Source organism: Pelophylax lessonae (genome assembly GCF_965119305.1).
Source record: "Pelophylax lessonae genome assembly, chromosome: 2".
Taxonomy (NCBI): domain Eukaryota; kingdom Metazoa; phylum Chordata; class Amphibia; order Anura; family Ranidae; genus Pelophylax; species Pelophylax lessonae.
The window spans coordinates 385,028,957-385,041,034 of NC_138769.1; the positions used below are offsets into that span (position 1 = coordinate 385,028,957).

At 38.3% G+C, this 12,078-nt stretch overlaps 1 protein-coding gene across 1 annotated transcript in view; it reads left to right on the top strand.

The window, feature by feature from the left end:
* Positions 1-12,078, top strand: part of SRRM3 (serine/arginine repetitive matrix 3) — a 547,157-nt gene that overhangs the window by 452,150 nt on the left and 82,929 nt on the right. The window contains exon 6 of the mRNA XM_082246736.1: positions 2,030-2,110. Coding sequence (XP_082102862.1) covers positions 2,030-2,110 — 81 coding nt within the window. The remainder of the gene's footprint in view (positions 1-2,029; positions 2,111-12,078) is intronic.

A 12,078-nucleotide genomic window follows, 5' to 3' on the forward strand; every position in this document is an offset into this window, starting at 1 on the left:
GCTGTCATTGGCTCTCCTATGACTCATCCCTCCTCCCATGTAATGTATTCACTGGCAGAAAAAAAAATGTTTTACTATCCAAAGTTAAAACAACAAGGGCAGAGGATTTAATTTTAATAAATAGGAAGATGAAAACATGACTGAAGAGACACTTTAAGAAATGTTTACCCCCCCCCCTCCAAGTTTTGGTACCTAATAGTGCAAAGCATGAGGCTTTCAGGGACTAATGGAGCTGTCAAAACTGTCAGGACTCTATACAGAAAAGAAGTGACATAATTCCGCAAATGTGAGTTCTACCAAGATGAAGTGCTATGTCAGAATTTACAGCCCAAAAATAGGTAATCCACATGCATGTGCTAATTGTTTTGGCAACACATTACCTGTAACATAGTTAGGCAACATTCCTAATTGACAGATCTCCCCAGGCATAAGGTTAATTGTGTGCGTTTCACATACAAACAGTATTTATTTTACTTTTCTAGGCAGATTGCAGAAAATAGCTTCCAGAATAGAATTTCAGTGACTTTATACAGTAAGAAAAGGTGTTCTCTAAAGATAGTAATATTAGTGAGGGAAATACAGTTTATTTTTTCTTTTTGAATGATGAATCGTATTACCAAGGAGTTGTGAAACAGAAAGTACTAAATTTAATGAAGCGTATACAGTTTATAGCGACACTTTGGTGATCTCTACAAAGCCTTTAGCCGTCCCTAGAAGCTATGGATGATGCCGTGGTCCATCAATATCACAGAAAATGCACACATGGCAAAAAAATTGAGCTTGTACTACTGTTCTTTATTTTTTATTTATGTAAAAGTGTCCACCTTCAGCTGAGCAACCTATTCTCTGGCTTGCACTGATCAGTTTGGTCATGTCATGAGCAGCACAGTTTCTGCATGATCCACTGCAGGAAAATTGTATAAATTAGTAAAGGTAGTACTTTCTTCTTCAGGAAAAATAAAAATAAAAACTGGTTCAGGGTATATTTTACTCAGGTGCTGCTCAGGTAGCTGCAGTTCTGCAAACTGCTTTAAAATTTTTGTTTAAAACGTAAAATATTTCTTAGTAGACATGAAATAAGGAAGGTGGAATAGATGGGTGTTTTTTCACAAATTAATTAATGAAGATCTGTGTAATAGGCTGCTAGAGTCGGAGTATCACACTTTATCAAGTTAGAGTGTAGTAGGATAGTTTTATAAATGAAGGATGATTTCTGATTGGCTATAAAGGCTTGCTGTGCTTTTCACATTGTTCCTTGACTTATTAAAATGTTTTTCTTGCTCAGAATTGTGAAACCTTCAGAATGTATGACCCAGAACAAGAAAGTAACAAGTCAGAACTCCTGCTCTGTATGCTTGATCTTTGTCTTTGATAGCAGAAAGTATTGAAGGCATTGGATCAGCATGGCGGCTAGCAGGGCTGGATTTATACTTTTGGTTTTCTAGTCCAACTTTCTCGTGGTGCCCCTCTTCTACCTTAGGCATCTGGCTAGCCATCACACTAACAAGATAATTTGTCATGGCCACCTTAAAACATCAAGCCTTGGGGGAGAGACATTAAACATTTGTCCACCCTTGGTCAGCAGACCTAAAGACAACAACGAGAAGAGTAGGAAAATTGTTTTACTTCTATGCTAGCAGTTCATTTCTAGTTTTTAGACTCGGGCAGAGTGAACTTTAGGAGCACAATACACTATACACTATTCCAAAAAAGAAATGTAAACTATTCAGGGGCAGTAACAATTAGGACTCAGCAGGTTTGCACTGGCAGTCAGGGCCGCAGTCTAAAACATTTTTATTCTAAACAGAGTTGCGATACTGACAGTCAAAATTATGATATGTAGGTGGCTATGTGCCACCTCTGACAGCCCTGCTACCATCTATGTTACCTATGCAGAAATCCAGCCCTGACAGCTAGGCAGTTAGTATTTTTATAGCAAATCATCAATGGCAACCTATTTATATATTTAATGGCAAGTTACCCCAAAGTCACTATATAAAAGTACTTATGTATGCATTATGTTTCTCAGGGCCCACAGAAGACTGAGCAGCTCAATATCACCTCCCCCAAAGAAAAGAAAGAAGAAGAAATCTGGACATAAAAGGAGTCGGTGAGTAGATTTCTTATCCATCTCCCAGTGTTCTCTGTATGTCTGCACTTAATCAGGCTAACCTGCTGGACCAGAGCCACCAGGAGAAGCTAATGATAAATTGGCAACATTTAGAAGCTATTACTGCTTCACTGCAATGCAGTAGCCTGATTTTTTTTCTAATTAGTTTTTTAGATGAGTGGAAGGATGCTATCTAGACATGAATAAAAAGTGACTAAGAATGTCAGTCAATAAACAGCCTTGCACATAAATCTTGCCATGATATATAAGGGATATGCTAAAGCTTTCTACTTTTTTTTTTTTTTTTCGTTTATCTCCAATAAGCCAGCAAGGTGAGTGTAACATATGTGACTTTTTTCTTTTATATTAAGTAAGCATGTTATTGATGTGAATGAGGCATCAGTTATGCATTTCAGTAGGATAATAACAATTTGTTTCTTTGTTTTAAAGCGGTATTAAACCCAAAACCAAAAATGTAATTTATTGCTTCTTACCAGTCATTAGATGTAGTGGCTGCATTAGTTTATTTTCCCCCTCTGTTTTACCTAGTGATCTAGCCAGTAACACACCTCCTTTGTCTATTCGTGAGACACAACTATGGATGAAGGAGCACATGGGGCACACCAGACAGCAGCATTGTCAGTCCAGTGGAAGAATAGGGTTAAACATACAGGCAGACTAAAATACACTAACAAACTAAGACCAAACTCCAGGTCATACTTTATAACCAGTTAAAGCAAACAGTTTTTTTTTCCTTTTGGGATAAAGGTTTTACATAAATAAATAAAAGATGATGATTGTAGGCACCCTTGTCAGTGTTAAATAGTTTGTCTCATACCTGTAAACTGATACCTTACATCTGGAAGAGAGCTTGTTCTTTTGAAAAACAACAAAATGCTGGCTGGATCACTGGATGAAAATAGAAGAAATAAAGCTTAAAAAGGAAGCTAATTTAGCCATCACATCTAAGAATTGGTATGCTGCAATATAATAAATGTTTGCTTTTTGGTTTAATAAAGTATAAGAAGCTTTGCAAGGTGTCTGTTGTATTAGTGGTTTGTGATCCTTTATGCTATGTCACCAAGGCCTGCAGAAAGTGGCTGTGTGGAAGCAGCATTGAAGCTCAACTTTATCCCAAATGTATTTCTGGTGATGGATAGAGTGGGAAAGGGTTAGAATCTCTGTGAGATTGTTATTGCTTTGCATTGATTGGGATAATTTCCCCTTACTTTCAGTCCAGGAGACATTTGTCACAGGGACAGAAAGAGAGGCCAAGTCTCCCATTGGTGACAAGGACAGCTATAACAGCCTGGTAGAAATTCTAACCCCTACCAAGTTTATTAGAAAAGTGTTTTAATGCAATCTGTGCCTTTGTGGAAATTTACATTCATTAGCTCCCCGGGAAACATAAATAGGAATAAAGTACTTCAAGACAAGTTTAACATTGCAAGGCAGTACTGGAAAGTAATTATCTTGTATATTGTCTTTGTTACCTATCTTGCTTGGTTATGCCTGTTCAGGGCTGAATATGTTTATATCTTTCATTTGACAGATAAAATACACCATCTAAAGGTAAAATGGAACATGATGATTGATGATATCACTCAACAGCCTTAGGCTATGCATATTTTAAGAAAGCTGAAGTTGTACTTTAAAGCTAAAATATTTGTGATAGACATTAAATAGTGCCAAAACAGTTTTCTTGGAGTAATTAAATGCTGAAGCATAGTTATTCCTAAGAGCATGTGCCATAGTTATTATGGTTTGGCAGTTTTTGGACAGCTTGTGGATGTTCGAACTTATTAATTTAAACTAGATGTTGGGATATTGCCACAGATAATAGTTTTCTTTATTGCTAGCAGGTATTTTTTTCATTGGTTTAATGGATTTCTATATCTAGGTTTGTATAAAAGGGTATGCCTTAGGATACTCTAATGCAAGGCATGAACTTATATAACAGTTGCTAGAGCTTAAAGGAAGTTATAGATTCAATATCTAAAACAAATCACTGTTGGTAGGAGGATAGAAAAAATTGGAACAAATATTGCTTACTTCTCTCCCAGTAACATTTATAGGTCAGCATAAGTAATGAGCAAAGCAGTCAGACTAAAATATAATCATTTTATGTACCATACAGAGCATCAGTTTTTTCAGTATGAGGAAATTCAATCTAAATCAGTCATTAAATTGTACAGAGCCCTCAGGAAGACTGAATCTGTCCAATATTCTCTGTACTGTGGGTACAAATTGACAGAGCAGTGTTGTTCCTATGTATTCTGTGAACAGATTGACAGAGAAAAAAAGTTCAGTGTGAACTACTATATATAGAATTTCCATTCTATACATGAATACACTATATATTTTAAATTTAAAAATAAAAGATTAACTATTTCCCAAACACAGGATAGAAAATAACAAGCAAAGTTAAAATTGTTTCAAAAGCTAGGGAAAACTTAAAAGCGAATGGCATGTGACGTTGTGATGAATACAGTGTGCACATACTGTATATCACCAACTCTTCAAATCCAGTTTAATAGATTTACTATCTTTCATCAAAGTCACAAACACGATTGCAAGGTTTCAGGAGCTAGAAGGACCCTTTTACAGTTGAGGTCAATATAATATTTTTGGTTTAAGACAATAAAATCTTTTAGTTTGAAATTTCAGGGGCGATTCATGTGATTAATGGAATAATGATAGTGGTAATGATGAAGACAGTCATGAAGTAATTATAAACAACTAAAACAGAAATTTGAGATAGCAGTACAACAACAACAAAAGTTTGTAAGCCTAGACCTAGAGATACCAGATATGTACAGTTGGCAAATACATGCACATAATAAGAAGCTGACAGTGTAGTCACATCTTGCACTTTTCACCAAAGCTGTTGGTTAATGGAGAAACTGTCACCATAGCAACCCATGCCACTGTGTCTCTACCTCTGTAGGAACTGCTGGTGTACAATAGGTTCTCCTACCGTTTCCAGTGGTGACCCACCTTGTGACTGAAGTCAACAATATATTTTACAATATTTGGGCTTTATGTAAGCAGCAATAATCCCTGAGATAGAGTATTGGTTAAACAGGTTTGACAGTAGTAAAGGCAGCAGTTCAACAATAGTGAAGTAATTCAATAATACAATGAACTGTGGATGACTGGAGTGGAGAATGATGCTGAAAACAATAATGGTCAATAGTCCATGCAATCAACTATCCACAATGTGGGCACATAAAAGGGATGCAAAAAACCCCACCTAAAACAGAGTCCCAGGAGTGGAAATGCCTTCTTAGTGCCACACCCCCCTTTAGAGAAGGTGCATCCAAAAAGTCATGCGTCAAGAAAAATACCCCACCAGAATAAAGCACCTCAAAGGCTGCTAATGCAGTATAAAATATCATTTATTGGACATCAAAAGTACAAACAACAGCACAAACCCGTAGAACGAACCGGTTAGCTAACCCATGGAGAAGGAACCCCAGTCCCCAAACATCCCTCAACTCCCCCTCCCGCCCAAGTAACTCCCCCACCCAGAGAACCCTCTCCCCACTCCAGTGTCCCAAAAGAGGACCCTCTTACCTTGTTCTAACAGAGATGATTCTCATGTAGAAAGTAGGGAACTCAGTCTAAAATTTAGAAACAGGGGGTATCCCAAATCATTCCTGGAAAAATAGGGTGTGGGCACTTCAACAAAACAGGATGGACCTCCTGCAGAAAAAGAATAGCGAAGGAGATGAATTGAAGAACAAAGGTAAAGTAGGTTTGGTCACTAGATATGGTACACATTGGCACCAATTTCAGTCCCTCTTGAACAAACACTGGAATATTTTAATGATGGATAGGAGAATGGAAAACTAATAGGCAAAAAACCCTGTATGATAGCAAGGAAAGCCCGAAAAATAGGGGACGTACTTGTTAGTAGTGAGTTTAGGAGAAGTAGGAGTGACCCCCGTCTATTTTCAATCTTCTATTAAAGGCATATTTGCATGCAGACAGTGTTCCGTCTGCAAACATACTGAGAAAATAAAAGAATTTAAAGACTTATCAGGAAAACACACATACTATATTAATTCCTTTCTCAATTGCTCATCCTCATAGATAATTAACAGAATCGTATGCCCTTGTAAAAAAAATTTATATAGGTAAAACAAGAAGGGATTTTATAAGAAGAATAGGTGAACACTTCAACAGCATTATTGGCAAAGATAACCAGACACCAGTAGCCATTCATTATGAACATCATCACAATTCATTATTAAAAGGTACAAAATGTGCACCCATATATCAGCTGTCATTGTCAGAAAGAAGAGGAGATAGGGACAAAGTCCTACTGCAAAAAGAGGCAAGATGGATCTTTCTCCTTAATACAATGTCTCCTATAGGCTTGAACAATGAGCTGTCGCTGCAACCCTTTTTATAAGGGTTGCAGTGCAGCCTTTGAGGTGCTTTATCCTGGGGGGGGGGGGTATTTTTCTATAAACATAAAAGTAATGCAACTAACTACTGGGGCCTAAAAATTGTAACCCACAAGGGTAAGCATAGCTTCACGAAAGGTCCTCAAGCAGCAGGCAGTGAAAGGGTAGGGTGGCCCCCTTTAAAAAATGTGCAGACAGAGTTCAAAACAACTATGGGTGGTCAGAGGCAAAGAATGTCCTGATACAGTCTGCCTCCTGGTGGCAGCACCTTCAGGCTGGACCTTTAACAACTGGCATTGATCAGCGTGGACCATGTGGCTGTTGCTCTAATTGTGTTCTCAGGTTCCCTGGTCACCTCTCTCTGGAGGTCTCTGTGGATCTGCAGAGAACAGAGCAAGATGTAGGGCACAATAATTGGGTCTTACTTGTGCCTAGAGGGCTCCCCTCTTCCCCTCTCTGCAGTGTCTTCCACTTTCTATTCTCATGTGTCTACTGTGTGGTCTGTCAGTCACCAACAGGAAAGAGAGATAACCTGCTGCTGAGCATGGGAATGTGCAGGCTTTAAAAGGCCACCAGTGAGGGAAAACACACACTCCCCACTTAAGGACTAAGCCTAAAAAAACTAAATTTGTAATTACAAAATAACTAAACCTAATTTACCATCTGCATTGAACCAGATAACTGTTCCTAACATAAGTTGCAGGAAAAGGAACGTCCCACCTTGGTGTATTGAGTACAGAGTAGGGGGTTATCACCCACTAGTACAGTGGTTAAAGTATTTGAAGACCTGCGCGCAGTGGTGATTGCCTCTAAAAACCTGTTTCCCCTGCAGTCATAAATCAATCTTATTGGAAGTTGGATCTGTCGCTTGACTCTTTTTGGTTTTCTGATAGACGTGTGCATGACAGGAAAATTTTGTTTTGTTTGGATTTTAAACAGGCACTTATTTTTAATGTTTTTACATATCTATACCTCCTAAAGGGGCTAGTCTGAAGTGATCTAGCAGGACCTAATTTTTTGACTAAAGTTCCACTTTAAGTAAATCATTTTGTTTTGTCATAATCATTATGTTAGAGTAATTCATTTTCCAAACAATTTGTTATATCCGGAGAGTATATAATATTTGTTGTACTGAAATGATTAATATTTTTGGAAGTTCTCTTATTCTTTTGTTACTTTATAAGTTTGGCTACATTCGTTTTTAATGCGTTAATTTGTTATTTTGGGAGCTTAGACATTCGTATATTGCGAAAAATATTCAGAATTATTCATTTTATTCAGACGCAACTGAATTAATGAAGTTAGGCCCCAAATTTTTCAAACCTAAGAGTTGCATTAGACTGTGGAACTGACTAATGACAAATACAAATTTACTTTAAATCACAAATTTACTTTATTTACTTTATTGCACAAGCAATGCAGCCAGTCGGGCAGAATGTATCACTCCTGCAAAATATATTATCCTGATAATTTCCTCATTTCCAACTGACTTTGTTGGGCTGAACACATATAAACTAAACTAAACAAATGATAGCAACCCAAAATACAAAAAGAACTCTATTAGAATATTCACAATACACTCACTAGAATAAAAGCGATTGGATCCAAATAAATTTGGATCATTCATTATATGTTGTTGCGTTATTTCAGATGCTTCAAACATTAACAAAAGGCCCAAACGATTGCATCATGAAACAAATAAATATGAATTAATTCATAATTTTCATTATAATTTATTTCAGATTAGTTAAAATTGATAACAATTGTGATTTAGAGATTTGGATACATCTGAATCTACGAATCCTGCAAATTTCATCCAAATTTCCTTTTGTAACTAAACAAATCGCACATGTCTATTTTCTGACAAAGGGCTCCACTTTGACTTTGGTAGGCTGTGAAGATGTCTCCACTAGACTTTGGGTCTTGATTTCTTCAGGCTCCAAGAGTATCTCGTCATTCTCCTTCTCAACTTAAGTGTGTATGTGTGAGTTCTGGGCCATCAGCCATTCTGTCTTCAGATCTTCCAACAAGTCATCTTCATCCTTCTCTTTACGAGGGGATGGTTGAGTCTGAGCCAGAGGGGATTTAATCTGGGTGGGCACCTGTATTGCTTTGCTCAGTGGTAAGATGTTTTGCAGCGCCAAGTCTTCAAAGGCCCTCACTTCCGCTCTGAATGAATCTGATACACAGACAGGCTAGGCTAGGTACCTGAGCACAAACAATGTATGGCTGAGAGCTCCACCAGTCAGCTAGTTTCTGCTTCTCATGAGGACCTAGTTTTCTCAGCAATACTCTCTCATCTGGTTGTAGGTCAAATTTTCAGATCATGTCATCCTTTGTTCTGTTGCTCTCGAGTAGCAGAGGCAGTTTAAGCCTTCTCATATATAATTTTCAGGTTCAGGTTAATGAACATACTGTAGATGCATCCAATGCACCATTGACAGAGGTGCCAAAAGCGAGACCCACTGGTAACAGAGCTTCCTTTGAAAACATAAGCATACCTTATTGCATCATGCTGCATGCTGTTTTAAGCGTTGACCACTGCTGATATGTGTCTACTCCAGTTTTGTCTCTTTTCAGATGCACAGTGGGGATCGAAAGTTTGGGCACCCCAGGTAAAAAATTGTATTAATGTGCATAAAGAAGCCAAGGAAAGATGGAAAAATCTCCAAAAGGCATCAAATTACAGATTAGACATTCTTATAATATGTCAACAAAAGTTAGATTTTATTTTCATCATTGACACTTTCAAAATCACAGAAAACAAAAAAATGGTGTCTGCAAAAGTTTTGGCACCCTGCAGAATTTATAGCATGCACTGCCCCCTTTGCAAGGCTGAGACCTGCCAGTGTCATGGATTGTTCTCAATCATCGTCTGGGAAGACCAGGTGATGTCAATCTCAAAGGTTTTAAATGCCCAGACTCATCTGACCTTGCCCCAACAATCAGCACCATGGGATCTTCTAAGCAGTTGTCTAGAAAACTGCAACTGAAAATAGTTGATGCTCACAAAGCTGGAGAAGGCTATAAGAAGATAGCAAAGCGTTTTCAGATGTCAATATCCTCTGTTCTGAATGTAATTTAGAAATGGCGGTCATCAGGAACAGTGGAAGTTAAAGCAAGATCTGGGAGACCAAGAAAAATATCAGACAGAACAGCTCGCAGGATTGTGAGAAAAACAATTCAAAACCCACGTTTGACTGCACGATCCCTCCAGAAAGATCTGGCAGACACTGGAGTTGTGGTACACTATTCCACTATAAAGAGATACTTGTACAAATATGGTCTTCATGGAAGAGTCATCAGCAGAAAACCTCTTCTATGTCCTCACCACAAAAATCAGCGTTTGAACATTGCAAATGAACATATAGACAAGCCTGATGCATTTTGGAAACAAGTTCTGTGGACTGATGAGGTTAAAATTTAACTTTTTGGCCGGAATGAGCAAAGCTACGTTTGGAGAAAAAGGGGCACAGAATTTAATGAAAAGAACCTCTGTCCAACTGTTGCGTTTGGGGTGGATCAATCATGCTTTGGGGTTGTATTGCAGCCAGTGGCACTGGGAGCATCTCACGAGTAGAAGGAAAAATGGATTTAATAAAATTTCAGCAAATTTTGGATGGTACCTTAATGCCATCTGTGAAAAAACTGAAGTTAAAGAGAGGATGGCTTCTACAAATGGATAATGATCCTAAAAGCATCCTCGAAATCCACGGAGGTTTTGCCATGGCCTTCACAATCTCCTGACCTCAACATAATTGAAAATTTATGGATAGACCTTAAAAGAGCAGTGCGTGACAGACAGCCCAGAAATCTCAAAGAACTGGAAGACTTTTGTAAGGAAGAATGGGCAAAGATACCTCAAACAAGAATTGAAAGACTCTTGGCTGGCTACAAAAAGCGTTTACAAGCTGTGAACAAGCTGCCCCTTGCCAAAGGGGTCAGTACAAGATATTAACTCTGCAGGGTGCCCAAACTTTTGCAGATGCCATTTTTTCGTTTTCTGTTATTTTGAAAGTGTAAATGATGGAAATAAAATCTAACTTTTGTTGACATATTATAAGAATGTCTTATCTGTAATTTGATGCCTTTTGAAGATTTTTTCATCTTTCCTTGGCTTCTTTATGCACATTAATACAAATTTTTACCTGGGGTGCCCAAACTTTTGATCCCCACTGTAAGCCCAACATTTTCAGAAGTGTACAATTAAATTGCTCAAGATTTGGACCTCCCAAAGATGACAAGAAAGATGTTGTGACTTCTGTACTCCCAGCATGTTCTGCAACAATTTGATGAGTTTTCTTTCAAAGTCTCTGTCCTGTTCTGGGTGAACCTCATGTGGTTACCCACAAGTGTAGAACTTTTGAAATAGGACTTTACCTTTGTCCACTCCTGTGCTTTAACATAGGAAATCAATACATACCAACTCCATTGGGCTGTATCTTTATAGTGGCTCATTGGGACAGTTCTAGTAGGCAATAGCTTTCACTGTATATGCCACAAATATGAGTGACAGTAGCTCTCTACCTCTTTCTTCATGCAAGGCCAATAAAATTCATCTCTGACCAGGTTGAATGTCCTCTCTGACTCCAGATGACCATGTTCCTCATGTAATGCCACTAGTACTATATTCCTGTGTTTCAGGAACAGTTGCCACTCATCCTCAAGACCATTGGTGGGACCTCTTCTGTAAATCAATACATCATGAAGTTGACACCAGTTCTATTTCCCATTAAATTATGCGGCTCCCTCTGGATATTCAGTCTGCAAAAGCTTTGCTTGGTGACTCTTTAGAAACAAACTACGGCCCTCCAGCTGTTGCGGAACTACACATCTCATGAGGCATTGTAAAACTCTGACATTCACAGACATGACTAGGCATGATAGGAATTGTAGTACCTGAACAACTGGAGGGCCATAGTTTGAAGACCCCTGCTTTAGAGCTTTCAGAATTAGATGGAAAACGGGGGTCTTCTGATTAATCCCTCTTTAAGCCCTGTTTTCTAAGGGTGGGTAGGTTTTCATCCTTTACTCGAATCAAAATGTGGTAAAACTTGTGGATTCCTATAGCAATGGATTGAGCCCCTGTTGCCCAGTGGGTTTGATACTCAACTCCCTGGTATAAAGCTTGGATTCTCTTCGGTATCAATGGAGTAATTTCTCCTTTGGAAGCTTCAGCATTGTGCAGCCTTCAGGATTGGTCATTAGCACCTATGTTACAAACTCCTGACAGATACTTCAATATAAAATGAACCCCGGATACTTCAATATAAAATGAACCCCAGCCAAAGCTTCCAACCTTCTGTTTCTTGTAGCATCTAACTCTGTGGTGGAGAGAATATAAGTGAGTGGATTGTTGTCAGTCTTGGCTTCAAGCTCAGATCTGTATAGGTTATCCTTCAGGTTATCTGCTAACGGCCATATTGGAGCCAAAAGCAACTAGCTTGCTAGCAGGATAGTTATTTTCAGTGAGACCCAGGTTCATATAAGCATAAGGTACTGGGGTATGAGTCAAACTCAACTTTAGCTTCTAGAGTGCCTACTAACATCAATTGA